This window comes from Megalops cyprinoides, chromosome 12 (assembly GCF_013368585.1).
Source record: "Megalops cyprinoides isolate fMegCyp1 chromosome 12, fMegCyp1.pri, whole genome shotgun sequence".
NCBI lineage: Eukaryota > Metazoa > Chordata > Actinopteri > Elopiformes > Megalopidae > Megalops > Megalops cyprinoides.
In genome coordinates, this window is record NC_050594.1 from 16,082,738 (window position 1) to 16,100,370 (window position 17,633).

A 17,633-nucleotide genomic window follows, 5' to 3' on the forward strand; every position below is an offset into this window, starting at 1 on the left:
TTAACTGTGGATCATAGACTTTAAAAGGCAAAATGTATAGTATAAATGACAGGGATCCACCACAGTGCAATGAGAATAACATTGGCAAGGCTTTTGCCAATTGGCCCTGAAAACCAAGAGAGATTGATGCTAGAAAGTTACTTCAGGGGTGACTTTTTTCTGTAGTATTAGCTCCCTTTCTGTCTGTGTGTCTGGTCTGCTTGTCTGATCTGCCTGCCTGTCTGTATATATGTCCTCTCCTCCTCAGCTCTTTATGCAGTTTTTTTTTTTATCATAGGAAGGAACCATGTTATAGGAGAATGTATAATTGAAGTTCCAAATGAAGATTTTGGAGGATAATTTTCAGACAATCCCTGCGCAGTTAATCAAACCTAGATTATCCTGTCCCATCCACAACTATGAAAATGCCATTTACCACTTCCTTTCTGCGCCAGTTGTTTGTGGAATCCTTCCTCCATCTGGTCTCCCCCTTTCTTTTTGCTGTTTATGATGTCCAGCTGGGGGGAGTCCACAATCTTGGCCCATAGCCAGCCGCAACCCCTCAAAGCTAAATAAAAGTACTGCAGTAACCACATCAAACACAACCTTTACACTTTGATTGCATGGAAATTCATATTTACTGAACACAGTGTATTAATAGGTATGCATTATACAGCATTGCCCCTCAGGTTGCAAAGATTTGTAGGGTCACCACGGTCAGCAGAAGTTGCTGATTTCTCCGCTATGTGGTTCAGTGCATGCATTTAAATTGGGCGTCTTATTTTTCCTGTACCTGAGATGACATACAAGTTCATAATCAAACACATTAGCATCTCACCTAAGAGTGATGATCACCTGTTACTGTTTCAGGGGTATTAGTACGCTACACTGATACTCATAGACTGAGCAACATGAAGTTACTCATGTGGTTTTGGTGTGAGCACGTTGTGATGAGGCTAGTAGATGACCCCGTGGTAGTCTCTCTGCCACACTGTAGTACATGAATCACTACAGTCAGCTGTCTGTCAGTTTTTCAGCTAGCATTTCCTGATCAGAATTCCCCCCTGCTTTTTGTACAAGGTAAAGACTTTAGGAAAAAAACAAACGATTTGTAATAGTGTTCAACTGTAAATTTTCAAGGGCCTTAAAGTGAAATGTACATGAACACTTTGTGTTTATAAAGGCAGTCAGTGGATCAGTAAAATGGTGTATACCTAAGATGCATTTAACACTGCAGAGTGCACCGTGTGTGAACGCGCTAGGGCATACTCTAGGCCTAAGTTTTGACCCACATCGACTCTGTCCACTGGCCTGAGTGCTGGCCCAATGGGTCTGATGGTAGGGGGCATTGGGGGGGCCATCCAGGAAGGCAGATTACGGAGAAAAGTTAGAGGGAGTTAGAGGGAGCGGTCTCTCTGAAGAGAGAGCACAGATGCAGCTCCACCAGCACATGGTCCGCTCTGCTGTTGGTGCATGATCCCGGCTCCAGTGGAAGAGAGAGGGAGGCGCTTGTCGATCCCAGCACAGACGCAGTCTCTTTTACACCTGAATGTTCTTTTCTGTTGCCATGCCGACTCTCACACAGGTCACTGGGTGTTTTTTTTTTTTTTGGGTAGATTTTGATTATGATTACATGTGTGTTCAGATTTTCCACAGGCAGAAGGTGCATGCCCACTTATCCTGTTTCAAATATCATGATTTCCTGACATTTTTTTTCCTTTTGTCTGCAACATTCCATCCTTTTGTTGTTGTTATTTTTATTATTATTATGATTTTAATTTAATTTTTTTTTGCTGCTCAGCTCTTTATTTTGTCCGTCCGTAAAAGAGGCCGTTATTTTTCCCCTCAGGCGAGAGATGACGACGGCCATGGTGAGAAATTGCCCCAGCACAGCTATTCTCAGGACACGCCCAGGCTTGTCTTCAAGATTAACAGCGATGTTCTTGTAAGAATAAAACATTTAACAACAGATAGAGCATAAGTTTGATGGCTAATGGATAAGCGTAATGCATTACTGACATATTTTGATTTGATAGTCATGCCTTTTGAATGTGTTTAATATTGCAGAAGTGTATTTTTTTCACATGCTTTGACTCTAAGCTTTTTTTGCATCTTGGTAGATGAGCAGATTGCATACATTTTTCATTCAAGTTTCTTTTATGTTTTTACATTTTCATTCTGCGTTTTACTGTATGATTCTGGTGTTTTTTTGCTCTCCGTTGAGGTTTTCTCTCAGATGACTGTAAGTGATGAAAAATGTTTAAATAATCCACTAGTAATATGTCATCTTGTAGCCTTCTTAATTTGACTTTAGTCTGTTGGATTGACAACCCAAGACCTGACCTAGCTTTCAGATACAAGCCTATATCCCCCGAGAGAACCTGATATCACAATCCTCTGACAACACTCTTCCCTCATTCCACTAATAACTCAAATATCACAGCATTATATAATTTCCCATTGTGTCAGCGGCCACAGTGTTTCCAGTACAGTAAGTGTTCGTCAAAAGAACTCAGATCACGTCTCCTACAGTAACATTCCATTAGACTTCTTTTGAAGGGACCAAAACCTGTTATCAATTGATTGGGTTATGTTGGGCACAAACAGTGAGCCTTGTTTCTTGGTATTGGCCGAGGGATTAGCAATTATTTGGTATAATTTTGATTTGATAATTTCGATGGTGTTGGCTGTCCAGTACAGTTGTTGGACACCTGGTGTAATTGTGTATTGGGGAGAAAAGTAAAGGGTGGGAGGAGCATCTCAAAGAGAAGAATGCTAAGAATGAGAGCTTTTTTATTTCAGTGCTGTGAGGAGGTTGTCACTGTGTTCTACCCTGTCAGCCTTGAGCTCGACATTTTGATGTGGAAGCACAATGCAACAAATTAGAACAGTAATAAAATAGTTACAGCAGGTGAACTTTGGATTTTGTGTTTGGTCCGGCCATTTTCAGTCTGGCAGTTAGTATCACTCTGATTACAGCTTTTCACACTTAATAAATATATGCAGTAACTGTGATGGATAACCAGCCATCAGCCATGCTTGCTGAGCCTGCTAGGAAGTCTCTGGGAGACTTATACATAGAAACTCATGGAGATGTTTTGGTTATTTGTGGCTCTGCAACAGCAGTGTCAGAGGACAGTGAGATCGCAAAGACTGATCCTGGATCAGCCACAAAACAAGAAAAATATGATCCCTACCATAGGTCTTCTGCGGTCCAGTTTCACATGAAGAGAGATTGTTTTCACAGGGTACTCACTTGCGTTATCATTATTATTGCTATTGTGATTATCATTATTGATTTATTTGACCAACATGCTTATCCAGATCATCTTACAGAGCATTGAAAAACACACAGGTGCATAGTACAAAGAAACAAACAGATTGCCATTTCTTACATTCACTGCTGCAATCTGGTATTGCACCAAATAATAAACTTTGGTATTATATTAATGTGGTAAATATTTGGGCTGGATTTGCTTTGAATTTGATGTTTTTTATTACTATGCATGACATCATAGTAATTTAACATTTTAACACAGGGACGGCTTGTTCTTTCATCTCCTGACCTGAAATCAACTGTTGAGTTTTAATTAATATATTTTCAAATATTTTTTCTATTTGTTAATTTACCTAGGACAAACCAAGAGTTTAAACCCTGCCTACTTGGCAGCCAATCACACACATGCACACACTCTGTCAAACACACTCAATATGCTCAGGGGCAGCGTAAGACAGTCACCTGTGCAGGCATATCAAGGATAGTGTGAGAGAGTCTGGCGTGTTGCCCCCTGCAGGTGAGAAGTGGTTGCTTCCCGTAGTCATTGAGCATTGAAGTAAAACAGACAGCCTCCCTGGAGCAACTAATGTGTCCTTTCCCTTGGGGGAATGCCCTATATTCCTTGGGGAAACACCCCTTATTCCCTGGTGAAAGAGCAGTTAAGATCTCTTTCCCTTACCTTCCATTACATTACAACAAGAAAACACCCACATACACACATGCACACACATGCGTGCGCACACACACACACACACACACACACACACACACACACACGTGCGTGTACACACCCACACATGCATAGTCAAACACACGCATTCACACACATGCTCAAACACACACAGTCATACACAAACAGGTTAATGTCCACCTTCTGGTCCGTGGCAGTGATAGTTAAGACCCCAGCACTCTAATGCAGGGCATATCGGCAGTCACACACGGTACCGTTTAAACTGCTTTTGAAGTGGCTGAGATGATGTGCAACAGATCCATTAGAAGTAAAGTAGGTGCTTAATGTTTTTGACCTGCCGTGTATTTTCCACACTCAGGGAGACGAGGGCCGTTAATTGCTTAACGAATGATCGGGCGAGCGTCGTGCAAGCGCCGTGGGTAATGCATTACCGCGATCCGAGTACATCTTTATTTAATCTGTTAGAAGAAGCGCTGACCTGGTCCGCCCCTGATTCGTTAACAGTTAATCAATGTTGGAGCGAGGCTGTGTAATTACACAGTGGGAGTTGGGGGTGAGGGGATGGGGGGGTGCGGGGGTGCGAGGGTGCGGGGGGTTGGCAATGAGATGGGGTCCATCTCGAGGGAGTCTTAATGACCCAGTTCATCTGGTAACGACCGTAACGTTAGCCACGGTTAGCCGTCAGAGCGCAGGCAGTCCGGCGCAGGCGCTGACGATCACTGATCGCGGTGTCACACAGTCCTGCAGTTCCCGGAGGGAGCCTCCGTTTGTGTCCGCGTTAAAGCGGAGCGAGGACACACGTCCGCGTGCAGCACTGGAAACACACGATAATCCTCTGGGCGAGACCGGAACGTGCGTGGCCCTCTCATGATTTCCACAGTCGTGTTCTTTCCAAACGAGGCGGCAGATTATGATGTCATCACAGGGAGGGGCTGGTCAGGCAGCTGGCCCGGCCCACTTCAGGACACAGTGCAACACAGTCTTTAGCACCTTCAGACAGAGAGGGGCGAGAACACAGAGTACCAGGACAGGACACAAGGGGGAGGAGCACTGGGCATAACGGCTAAGCAGAGGACAAGAGAGGAGAGAGTGAAACAGGAGAGGAGAACAAAGACTCAGACAGGTGACGAAAAGAAAGAGAGAGACCGGAAAAAATAGTACTATGGGTTTTTTTTTTTAATTTTTCAAGCAGGTCCAAAATGTGAGCAGGTGCTTTCCCCTCCTTCTGTTCTCCTCTCCTCTCTCGCCTACGCTTTTTGTTCATCTTGTCTTGTGATGTCATTATAAGTTACAGTGAAATGCTGGACCATTGTAGGAAAAGACGAATAATGTCTAAATATTTGTGTGATTGACATTTGTAACAAGTCCAGTTCAGAAGGCTCTTTGCTTCAGTGGAGAAGAGTCGGAACAGGCCAGTCCAAGGGCCAGAGAGAGGGAGAGAAAAGAGGAAGAGTGTGAGAGAGAAACATGAAAAGAAAAAAATGTCCCGTCCCCCCCCCTTGTTCATACACAGCTGGTGCGACAGTGATGGGCGTAATTACTCTAAAGCACGCGGTTTAACCGTGCTGATGCACGGAGTGGCTCGGTGGCCGCAGTGGAAATAAACGACCGTAATTACCTGCAACTGCAAACATCTGTGTGCGAGAGAGAGAAAAATAACTCCATTAGTGTAATGCGCAGTGAAATTTGCCCACAGTGCTGTGACTCCTAAAGTGTTTTCCATCTGTCTTGTTCCCAGAAAATTAAAACACATTTATAATTTAAAATATTCAAATGCGCCACCACTGCTGTGCGCGCAATGGTTTAGAGCCGTGGTCCTTTTTTCCCTGCTTCGGGTCCGAATCAATAGCCACATTTAAAAGGAAGGCTGAAGATGTCAATGAACGTTTTACTTGCGTCAGTCAGTCCACGGTATCCGTGGTGATACAAACAATCCTACTATTGTGTCCAGCTTGTCAGTTGGAGCAATTCCTGTGCGAATGTAGCACAGCCTATCTCAACAGCAGAGAAGTGCCTTGCTGCCTGCCTTCTCAGAGCTGCGATGTGGTGGTCTCTTACCATACCCCTGTTTGATATCCTTTAAGAGCCAGGCTGTTCCACTGCACTATGACCAAAATGACAATCCCTCTCACTTGCTCTCTCCTGTGTTCTCCTCTTCTAACTTTCTATCTCTCCCACACTTTTTCTCTATCCCTCTCTCCCTCCCTTCCTGTCATTCTCGTCCCTCTATCCCTCTCTTTCTCCCTCAGTCTCTCTCTCCCTCCATCCCTCTCTCCATTCCCCTCTGCCTCCCTTCCTCTCACTCCCCCCCCCCCCCCCCCCGCCATCCGTGCTGTGTGTGTAAAGCGAGCGCTCTAACAGAGGCATATGTCCAGCACAGCCGCTGCGAGGCACCTTGTGGTTTAGCGTGCACCGAAACACATAAGTCTTTGAGAGACTGCGTCGCAGCAGGACTGGCTGGCTGGCGGATCCTCTCCGCGTAAAGCACTGCGGCCTTCCGCTTCCTCCCACCCCAGCGGCGCGGGACTGTAGTTTAGCAACACGCTGCAATCGTTAGATTAGCCCGCCCGAACGCAAACGGTGCTAGAGGACAGAGTGTGAGCAAAAGAAGGAATCCGAGAGGAGGACAGTTAGAAGGAGAGGAGGGGGCGGAGGGGAGGGAAAGATCTCTCATGCCTGCATCTCAGCAGAGTAGCCAAATGAGTTTCACACTTCTCACGTGCTCATAAAAAACTCCTCCTCTCTCCCTTCGTCCAGTCAGTCAGTTTGTGTTCTGAAACACAGCGTGTGTGTCAAGGGAGGCTCATATACCTCCTCGCTGCTGTAATGTTACCTCATGTTCCTGCCATAGTCAGAGGGGACAGGAGGAGAGTACAGGGTGGCCTCGCCTCAGGGGGCATGGGGGCATCGCCTCGGCCCTAAGTGCCAGATGTCCTGTGTGACAGTGCAATCCGGCTAATGCCTCCGGCCCAGGTGACAGGGACTCGTCCTTGTCTGTCTCAGTTTGGATGGTGGCCATACTGGTGGACTCAGAGAGGTGCAGGGGGACTCAAATTTGTGAAAGAGAGGGAGAGAGAAAGAAGAAGGGGTGAAAGAAAGAGGGAAAGGTCAAAGACAATGGAGAAAGAGAACTGATCTCCATATGACAGACTGGGGGTGTGCGCATTATAGCAAGCATATAGTGAGCAAGCATCTGTAGCGTGTGTGTGAGTATGTGGACTGTATGTGAGTGTGTGGCAAAGAGTGAAATAGACTCACAGAAAGAGAAATATTTATATTTGAATGAGTGTGTACGTGTGTTTATGTGATGGACAGTGAGAGACAGAAATTGTCAGAGCAGGAGAAAGAACGTCTTAAGTTTGTAAGTTTGCATTTGAGTGAGTGTGTGTGTGTGTGTGTGTGCGCGCGCATGCTGAGCTCAGTGCTAATCGAATGGCGTCACGCTACACATTAGTGTTCAGTGGGGGATTATGGCCTGGATGATGGATGGCCATCGTTGAGGGGCCTGACAGCTGATTAATGCCTTAATTATCTCTCCTGAGTTGCTGCCACTTCCCCTTTGAGCCGGTAGAGTAAATGCTCTGCTGTGCGGCTAACCTCACCGTGCTCCACTCTGCAATCGACTTGTTGGGCTTGGAGGCCTCTGCTCTGCGCGTGATTACTTAGGCTGTTCTGCTACACGTAGTCTGTGAGGGACTCCAGAATGTCCGTGGTAGTCTGGGTTTGGTCCCAGGGTCAGATGGAGAGGGTTTTTCACTGACGCAGTCTCATGAATGGCCTGGCAGCACAGAGCACCGTTTCACTGGGAGTCAATGACACTAACCATTGAGTGCACTGGCAGCTAGCCATGAAGTGCTGAGAGAGAGAGAGAGAGAGAGAGAGAGAGAGAGAGAGAGAGGAGATTGAACCACATGCAGAAGGGAAACACTTTTTGTGCTTACTATCGTCTCCATCGAACAAGTCAAATCTTTTCCTGCATCAGGGATACCTTCTCACAGAGGCATTGTAGTCTGCTTCACAGCTTGTTGAGACCAGACATCCGATGCCGTAACTGTAGCATCGGTCTGGAAGCTACGATGCTCCTCTCGAATTCTCAGCTCCGCTTCCAGCACACGAGATCTTAAATAAAGCCCCGCCAAGCGTTGTCACCATAACCCCCTACCCCCTATAGGGCAGCCTGGTTGTCCATTGTCCTGTTGTCAGTTGCGTTATGGCCCACACAAGCCTCTCAGTCAACAGCGCCTTAGAGGGAAAACCTTTTAGCTATGGCTAAATGTGTTTGCCCCCGTGGCTTCCCTGTGGGACGTGCCCAGCCTGCTTTCTGTCGGATTCCAGCTCCTCTAGGAAATAATGGAGCAGATGTTAAAGTGAGGCGGAGTGAAGTCACACCTTGATGGCAGGTGAAAATGGGAATTCCATGTCAGGACAAGGTGTCGACTGTAACAGAGAGCATTTAGCGCAATCTTCTGCGCTTTCATTAATTTTTCACTTTAAAACCCAGAGTGTCCTTGGTCCTTGGCAAGGTTCTGTTTTTTTTTTTACAGGAACCATTAGATGTGCATTCACCCCAGAGGTCAGCTGGCAGGGAAGCTTATTCCTTCTGTTTGACGCAAGCGAGGACTTTGACTTTCTGTTCTTCACTTTTTTAAAAACCAGCATAGCAACCTTAAATTGAATAGTAAGATATGATGAAAGTGCAGTTCTTTAGGTGTTGTTAGTACCTGTGTGGAGCCCCGCTCCTGCTGAAGTTGACTGGGTGTCCCCTCTCTTGTGCCTCGCAGGTGTGTGACTGGTGCAAGCACATCCGCCACACCAAGGAATACCTGGACTTTGGTGCAGGAGAGCGCAGGCTGCAGTTCTGCAGTGCCAAATGCCTGAACCAGTACAAGATGGACATCTTCTACAAGGAGACCCAGGCGGCCCTGCCAGGAGGGCTGTGCGCCCAAGGGCACCCCGCCATGGAGAGCAAGCCAGAGAGCAGCGGAGGGGTGCAGCTCCTCACCCCTGAGTCCTGGAACACCCCGCTAGGTGACCTGCGCCGGAAGGCCCCGTCTCCGGCAGGTAGCAGTGTGGCGGGGTCGGCGGCCATCGCGGGTCCATCGGGGTCCACTTCGGCCTCGCCCTCCGAGTCCAGCGGCGTGGTCTGCTCCTCCTCGTCCTCTGCCAAAATCCCCACCCCGGGACCTCGGCCCCACGATAGCCCCACGCTCCCCCCGCCTGTGCCCACCCTGCACCCGCCCATGGGGGTCCCGCCGGGCAGCCCCCCTATGGTGATGACCCCCCGCGGGCCTGTGCCCCTGCCTTTCTTCATGGAACACCAAATGATGCAGCAGATCCGGCCCCCTTTCCTCAGAGCACCCCACACGCCAGGCCCCAACAGCCCCCTGCCCAATCCCATGATCCCCGGCATCGGCCCACCCCCGCCCCCACCCCCGAGAAACTTGGGGCCCCCTTCTAGCCCCATGCACAGGCCTATCCTCTCCCCACACATCCACCCCCCCTCCACCCCCACCATGCCCGGCAACCCCCCAGGCCTGATGCCCCCTCACCCAGGCACTCACATGCCCGGCCTGCCTTTCCCCCCGGTCAACATGATGCCAAACGGACACCTCCCCATGCCACCTATGATGAACTTCGGGGTGCCTTCCCTCGCCCCCTTGGTGCCCCCTCCCACCCTGCTGGTCCCATACCCCGTCATCGTCCCTCTGCCTGTGCCCATCCCGATCCCCGTCCCCATCCCATTCAGCCCCAAGGCCTCGGGCGATCGCCCCGGCAACGGTGACACCATTCCAAGCGGGTCGGGGGAGGGGGGTGAGTCCAAGGACCCCGGACTGTTTTCCCCTGGCTCCTCCAGAGGGGACGGCGGGGATTCCAAACAGGGACCCTCGAAAGCTAATGAACTGTCCCCCGGGTTCTCCGGCCACCTGGTCACCCAGTCTCCCCCAGAACAGGACAGGACTGATGTTGTGGATCTGACCGTGAAGGCGGAGAGCCCGGAGAAGTCGCGCCTCTCGCTCTCTGCCCCCCCTGCTGTGCCCCAGGACGGGGTGATAGACTTGACGCTGGGGCGGCGTTCGCGCCTGCAGCAGGTGATCCAGAGGGCGGTGCCCAGCGTGCAGGTGAAGGCGGAGCCAGAGCCCCAGAGCGTGCTGAACCTGGCCTTCCTGGGTGACACGGGGAACGTGAGTGGCTGTGGAGGGGAGGGGGAGGAGCACAGAGACGCCGGCAGCCCCCTGGATTCAGTCACCCTGCCTTGCGGTGACCCCGCCTACTGCGGAGCCACGCCCCCCATGCCCGTCCCGCACCCTCCGCACCCTGCCCCTGCCCCGCCCAACAGCGCCGGGGCCGATCCCGGCCACGCTGCCCCTTGCAATGTCATCGTCAACGGCACCCGGTCACCGGACGGGCCTGGCAGGAGCGTCCCGCCCTCGGAGCAGCGGCCGGACCCCGCCCGGAGAGCGACCCCGCCCGAGGAGCCGGCGGTCAGCGAGCTGGAGTCGGTGAAGGAGAACAACTGCTCGGGCATGGAGCTGGACACAGGTAAGAAGGCCCCGTCGGAGGAGGCCGGGGGCGGTGGGGACAAACAGGACCCCAACCCGGCTGACGAGGATCATGCCTACGCCCTGCCCCTGCTCCCCAAGGCGGGCTGTGTCATCCAGCCTGTGCCAAAGCCCGCGGACAAGACTGCCATCGGCCCCTGCGGCCTGGCCACTCCGCTCACCGGCCCCGGAGCCCCGGACCTCGAGCCGCCAGTAAAGAGGAGGTGCCTGCGAATTCGCAATCAGAACAAATAGAGGCAACAGGTTGGTCTCATCGCACGCGCCTGCAGCTCCCACAAAAAAGACGCGAGGGGTTGGGGGGGTTACCCGGCCTGACTGCGCCACCCGGGCCGGGCGTCTCACTGACCCTCCGCCACTGCACTGACTGCACTGACACACTGATGAGTTTTGCAGATGCAAACTGCATGATTGTAACTGAATCATTGACATGTTTCATTTAATTCATCTGAGGACTCATTTTAAGAAGTCCTTTGGTTGTAATGCAATACTGTTGGACCAGATGACCTGAACCTGGGGTCAGGCCTGAATAAGGGTGGTTGTGTGGGTGAGGATCCGTTTTTTTCTGCACAAGTCTCGGTTTGGGTGGTCGTGTAGTTTGTAGGTGTGTGCGAGGCTATGTAGATGTAGACTCCTCACTTGTGTATTGTGATTTTCTGTAAGTACAGTTGTGTAAATGTATTCATGCAGATGTAGAATCTCAGTTCTACCTTCTCACACACACACACACACACACCATTCAAACACAGAGGAACAAAGGCAGCGCCTTTTGTCTGGCAGACAGTAGCAGGGTGGATTGGAGACCAGCAGGGGGGAGACATTGTGAGGAATAAAGGTTGAGAGAGCGTATGCACACGCTGACGGCGTGCAGGAGCCAAAGTGACAATATGCAAATTTCACAAGAATAGCGGAGCAGCGCAGCTCCATCTCAGGTTACAGCGGAGGGGGTTGGAGGGGGGGCACCATCAGACAACGTGGCGCTACCAAACCTGAGACGTAGCCCTCGGTGATGGAACCCAAGGTTTTTCATTATAGCGTATAAAGGCATGATTGTGTTTCACGAGGTGCCGTTTGACGCGGAGGTGGTGCCTGTCGGCCCGCGTCCCTGGGCGGGATGCCCCGTTCCTCAGCGGGACTGGTCCCCCTCGCGTGGGTCTGCCCGGGCAGACCGTAAATCCCTGACATTTCTCACCGGGACCGTTAGAGCTGAAACCTTAGAGCAGAGCCCTTGTTGTGGGAGTTGGGGGTTGTGTCCCTCCCTGCGTCCTCTTTGCTCCTGGTCGCTGCTGTCGTCTGGAGGGTTGTGTTTACTTGCCTTTTCAGTTCCTATGTGTCACTTTCTGAGCGCCCCACTGATGCCCCATTGCACGGATCGGGTCATGTGAGTTGTGGGCGACTAATCAAACACTCCACGTGGTGAGGTGTCACCCTCATGTTGACCCTTTTACTCGTGTAAGGACACTGATTCCCAAGCAGTCAGCAGCTGTCAGTCAGGTCTCCCTCGCTTGAGGGAGGCTTTGATTTTGCTTTGGTCATTTTTACTTGTTTCTCTTGTCCCTTAGCAACCGCTTCATGCAAAATCACAGTGCTGTGCCAGTAATAACCACAGGAAACTTTTCCTGCTTTTTTTCCTGTAACCTGAGTCCATGGTCTTACTTTAGTAACCATTTAAAAACAGCTTTTCCCCCTGGCTAATTTACTGCAGAATTTTTTTTTCAAAAAATGTCATTTGTGTTTGCAGCTAAAAGTCTTCAAAATGCATTCTCAGATTCAGACAAAGTCGGCCAAATGGAGAATTTCATGTCAGGAAATACTTGAGTTTCTTCTCAGGTTCCCTGCTTTTATTTTGTATATTTTATTGTGATCTGTGTAAGGCGATCCCTCCGTGTGGGTACGCGCGCGGCGTTTAGATTAACGCAGAGTGGGAAGGCAGAATCCTGACCCCTGGCCAGGCCCGCACATCCTGCCAGACGCGTGACATTTTAAACCCCGCCACTGCGTGTGAATCATGGAGGTGTTTACCCAGATGTTATCGGTTTGATTGTGCACCAGTGCTCGTTATCCCGCCGTTGAAATGTTTAAGAGCTGTTTGCCCAGCATGTGACCCCGGGGGGGGAAGAACAGGGAAAGGGGGAAAGTGCTGGGAAAATAGCGGGAAGGGGCGTGAGAAGGGGTACGGAGGATTTCGGATGGGTACCCCCAGACACTGGGAGTGGCATGATGGGAAGGGTATAAAGGATTATGGAAGATGTGTAGGAGGAGATCTGAGGATGGGAATGGGACACATGATTTTGTCATGAAAAATTAGTTCCAGTGTAGGTTTGGACTTATCTGGTTGCTGCTGTAGGTATAAGATTGCACAAGTTTATGTACAGGTTTGTCTGGTTGTTGCTCTTGGCATAAGAAGTGTAGGTGTGGTGTAAGATTGGGTATGTTTAGGTGTGGTATAAGACTGGGAAAGTTTAGGTGCATATTCATCTGAAATTTGCAAAACACACATGGACATACCACATGTTTAAATAGATATGATGTATTACAGCCTATAAGTATCTCCACCTTTCATTGATGTAGTTGTGTTATTATGCTTAGAATGTATTTCACAACACAAATCAGTTTACAGTTCATTCGACAGCATATAAAACACAGCTACAATGCATAATTCATTTATTTTCTGACACCAGGAAAACGTATCCCTTACATTTCACATTTCATATTATAACGCGTATCGCTTTTCAGTGAGGCCCTGTGCTGTTGCTGAGTCGTCGCTGGGGCTCAGTCAGATCTCTGGCTTTCATGCGTAATGCACACCGGCCGGCCGGGTGCCACGCTGGGTGCACAATAGCAGCCATTGTGCGCGGCGCGGGCCCTCTCGCCGAAACGCCTCTGTGCGGGGGAGCTTTCGGCTGGGCGCCGGATGCAGTCTGACGTGACATCAAAGGGACTTGGAGATTCTGTGATTAGGAGCCGTGTTTGCCCCCGTCAGCACGGACGGCCACAGCATGCCCCCCGAAAACCCGCGCCCAGCGCACAGAGCTTCAGAGCCCGTGTGTAATGTTACCCGGAACTGCTCGTATCGCCTTATCCTGGGAGCGGGCGTGCACTGCGGCTGGCGTGATGAGAGGCGATCCTGTTCTCATGCATGCTGTGGGACATGAGCACGTGTCTCACCTCTGACCTTTGACCAGAGAGTGTGGAGGTCAGATGATGCTAAGTCCAGCTCTTGCTGTGAAAGCCGATGATTCCCAGCACTGTAAAAGAAAAGTTACTTGAAGCAAGAGTGGTGTGGATTGAGGCTCTGTCTCAGGCCAACGGGATTTGTAAGGGACATGACTTTTCTTCTTCTGTAGGGGGGGGTTGGAAGGTTGAGTCTAGTGGTGGGGCATAGGTTTAGGGGTGTGGGACAGTGATTCCAAAGCTGTGTGTCCAAGCTCAGAGGTGGATTATGGGAAGGGTTAACGTGGGTCACATTATACATCTGAAGAACGCATGCCTCTTCTACCCCTTCCATGGCTATTGACACTAATCAAACTACACACTGCACTGGTTAGTGTCCATGATGTTATTTCAAAAATGTAATTCCATATCTGAACATATAAGGCTACATTTCTATGAGGATGGATCACTGGAAATATTTGCTCATTAAGTGGGCCTAGGGAATGGGAAGTTTGGGAACTTCTATTGTAGGAGTAGGAAGAAGAGGAGGGTTGGAGTTCAGGGCTTGAGCGAAGGGGGATTTTGGTGTGGTTATTCAGGCTTCAGTGAGGATCACCGTTTCATAGCCGAAGGGTTTTATGGGTAGGTGTTTATTCAGTTTTCAAGAAGTGAGAGTGACATTTTGGAGAAAGAGAGAGAGTATTCTATGACTCCAAAGCATCAGTCACAAGGCTTTGCTGTGATTGGTTGTTTTCTTTGTATACTTTCTTTGTATGCTGCTTTCCTCCTTTGCATTATCTCAACCTACAGTAAACATAATGCGAAACTGTACTGTAGTATGGACTTCTTCTCCCCTCCCCCAGAGATGTGACCTTTGACCTTTTCTCTCATTTCCTATTGCAGCTGTGGTGAAAGACAGCGTTTCACTAACGGGGTGAAGAGAGATGCACCATGCCCAGTGCCACGCCCTGCCCCACTGTGGACAACACCAGCTCCCCCTCCTCCCCACTCTGCAGTCCTCTCCCAGCCAACCAGCACTTAGAAAAGCTCCACCTTGCACCACCATTGGACAGGGAACCACTCTGTCACCTTCATCCCAATCACAGCACAGCCCGTTGTCCCTTCTCGGAGCAATTTCTAGTGGGTCCTGTAAACTCCAGCCTGCTGCCTGGTTCCTCTCTCTCTCTCTCTCTCTGTCTCTCTCTCTCTCACAGAATCCATCATAGTGATGCTGGAGATATTCCCATATTCCCTCACCCCCCCCACCCACATACACACACCCTGGATTTCTGTGACAAAATGACTGGAGCTCTCAGAAATGCGTAAATATGGGGGTATCAGCTAGCCTAAACACGCTCCCTCATCCTGGGGAAAAGTATAATTTCTCTCTGGTCCTCTCTTACAAAGACCCAGATTGTTCTTTATTTCCAGCACTGTATCTCCAGTATGGCTTTGTGTGGACTGACCCACTCGAGGGGGACTGGGCAAAGTTGAGACTTATGGGTTTCTAGTTTGACTGTGTGCCAAGAAAACTTGGTAAGTGTTCACTCTTCTCGGCTTTCCTTCTTATTCCCAATCCACCAACCCCTGCCCCCCTCCCAAACCACCAGATCCAGGGTATATACCCCCCCCCCCCCCCCCATACCCCCACCCCCCCGTACCACTCATCTCCATTGGAGTGATTGTTCAGAACTGGAGACCAAAAACTCCTGGAAGGTGTAAAACAATCTGAGGGGAATGTTTGCAGGGTGTCGTGAGAGGAATTTAAAGAAATGAGACGTGATGAAATTTCAACCTGGACGGGCCTCAGCGCTGGTGAAGACGTCAGGGATGCGAGGTCCTTTCATCGTGGCTGCAGTGGTACGGACAGGGCCGGAGGGGCGAGCAGACTGAGCTCCGATGGTGTCCTCTCTCCCTGCTCCTCATGTGTTTTCATGGTTTAAAGAGAAATGTGCAATCGAATCCTCATTCACTGGCTCCAGGACAACAGGGTAGAAATGAACTTGTATGCACTTGTGTGGATCTCACCAGCAAGTCCGTCATTAGCAGTGTGCTGTGGGCAAGCCCCACATGAAGGTCCCTCCCCACCCCACCCCCCTCCCCAAAAAAAAGAATAAATAACACCAGGTCCAAAATTTATTTGTTCACCGTAAATTCTCTGAAATGATCATGAAGCTGTTGCATTTGTGCAAATCTCCTGCAGTAGGGTGTGGTTCTTAGTCACAATATCAATCCCCACTCCTGCTGACACGGTTCCACCAAAGATTCAGCACAACCTGACTGTGCCTAGGGCTTCACTGAGGGGCTGTGAGCCGATCCATGCCATCACTGTACAGGAGGCAGCAGCAGCCTTGTGTCTCCAGGTCCCAATCCAATCAGAGCCGAGACCTCACCCACCAACACTGTGACATCACTGGAGCTCAGACCTAGTCCGAGCTTAGACCTCACCCACCAGCTGCCGACATTCAATGTGGCTCTCTGTTGGTCAGAAACCTCCTGTGGATGACCCAGAGCAACCCATGACCAGGTGCTAATAAGTGTCACTTGTGTTCAGTGAGAGAGGGTGGGGTGAAGCTTTGATGTGTGGATCAAGACCCAGAGTGAGCTGGCAAGCTTCTTGTGCACTTATTGCAATTACTGCATGCTAGCCAGATGTCACTGAAGAGTGCCTCATTGAACCTTGATTCTGATCCATCTTCAAGATGAAAATAAAGGAAATCCACTCAATCAATCAATCAATCAATCAGTCAGTTGGAGGTCTATTTAATAATTTAATACTAATAATAATTTGATCTTAATCAGGATGCTCCACTCATACAGTTCCTGGTTAGAATCTTCAATGTCCATTTTAATGATGTGCTTGTTGCCACTGGCGATGGTATTCAGGCACACTGGGTTAGTGATGCGTGTCAAAGACTCTCTGGCTAGGGGCAAGAGAGTTCATTTGAATTCAGTCAGTGCTGAATCTGATTTATGAGGCTGACACCTGTTCCAAAATGTCACATCCTCCATCTCCCTTCCCAGAATGCCCTTGTGGGATGGGCTTGCCATTGTACCCATTCGAGATGGCTGATGCCAAATATTTGTTTCTTAGATTTATTGTCAGTGCTCATCAAAGGACCTCACCACTACACATGAGACAACAAATCTATCAGTATTATAATTTATTCCTCAGTATGAACGTAATGCGATTGTTGTTCAATTAATAGGTCAGAAGCTGAAATCTGAACTTGAGCGTGAGCATCTTCTGAAGCATTGCCAAGATTAATTGCACTGAATGGGATGTTCTGCTGAAGCCAAGCCATTTTGTTTCAGAGGAGCATAAAAGCAAAAAAAGACAGAATTATTGCGATAGCGTCTGCTAAATCATGGGCCTCCTGCAGCCAACAGCCAGGGAGCCTCCTCTGTGTCAGATCAACGGAGAGGCAAGGGAAAAGATGTTCTTACTTTCCAAAATGTGCATTTGCTGAAAACTCATTTAGATATTTTAAAGGTGAGTGCCAGATTTTTTTCCCTGTTGCTTGATGCTGGAATCCTTCGCTCTGATTTCCTTGTTCCCCTCAATCAAGCTCAGAGGAGACGTGATGTTGACCAAGAGCTCCCCCAACATCCCCTCTTTTAGCCTCTCTCCATCTTTCAAATAAGTGATTTTTTTGTACTCCTGGATGCCAAACAAAGTGAAATGCAACCCGACACTCTGGTACACATTGATTCCCCCCCTCCCCGTCCTCTTTCTTGAGGAATTTGGTTTCATGCTGGTTTAATTGGCTTTTTTAGCTTTGAGGTCTAATTGTTACACATTTCAGCTCGTCTCCTTTTCAAACCCGGGTCCATCCGCCGGTTTTATTTTTCCTGCTGGAACTTTTTTTTTTTTTCAGAAACTGTATCTGTTCGCAGAGCGCCTGGCCGCAGTCTGCCCCTCTCGCCGGTGTCGAGTAACAGAGGGATGAAAAGAACTCCCTGTCGGACGGGCCTC

At 49.5% G+C, this 17,633-nt stretch overlaps 1 protein-coding gene across 3 annotated transcripts in view; it reads left to right on the forward strand.

The window, feature by feature from the left end:
* The window catches only part of sobpa (sine oculis binding protein homolog (Drosophila) a), a 53,481-nt gene extending 38,204 nt beyond the window's left edge, over positions 1-15,277 (forward strand). For all 3 annotated transcript variants that reach the window (XM_036542335.1, XM_036542336.1, XM_036542338.1), the window contains 3 exons: positions 1,829-1,924; positions 8,729-10,750; positions 14,561-15,277. In XM_036542335.1, coding sequence (XP_036398228.1) covers positions 1,829-1,924; positions 8,729-10,741 — 2,109 coding nt within the window. In that variant the 3' untranslated portion in view covers positions 10,742-10,750; positions 14,561-15,277. The remainder of the gene's footprint in view (positions 1-1,828; positions 1,925-8,728; positions 10,751-14,560) is intronic.
* The last annotated feature ends 2,356 nt before the right edge of the window (positions 15,278-17,633 follow it).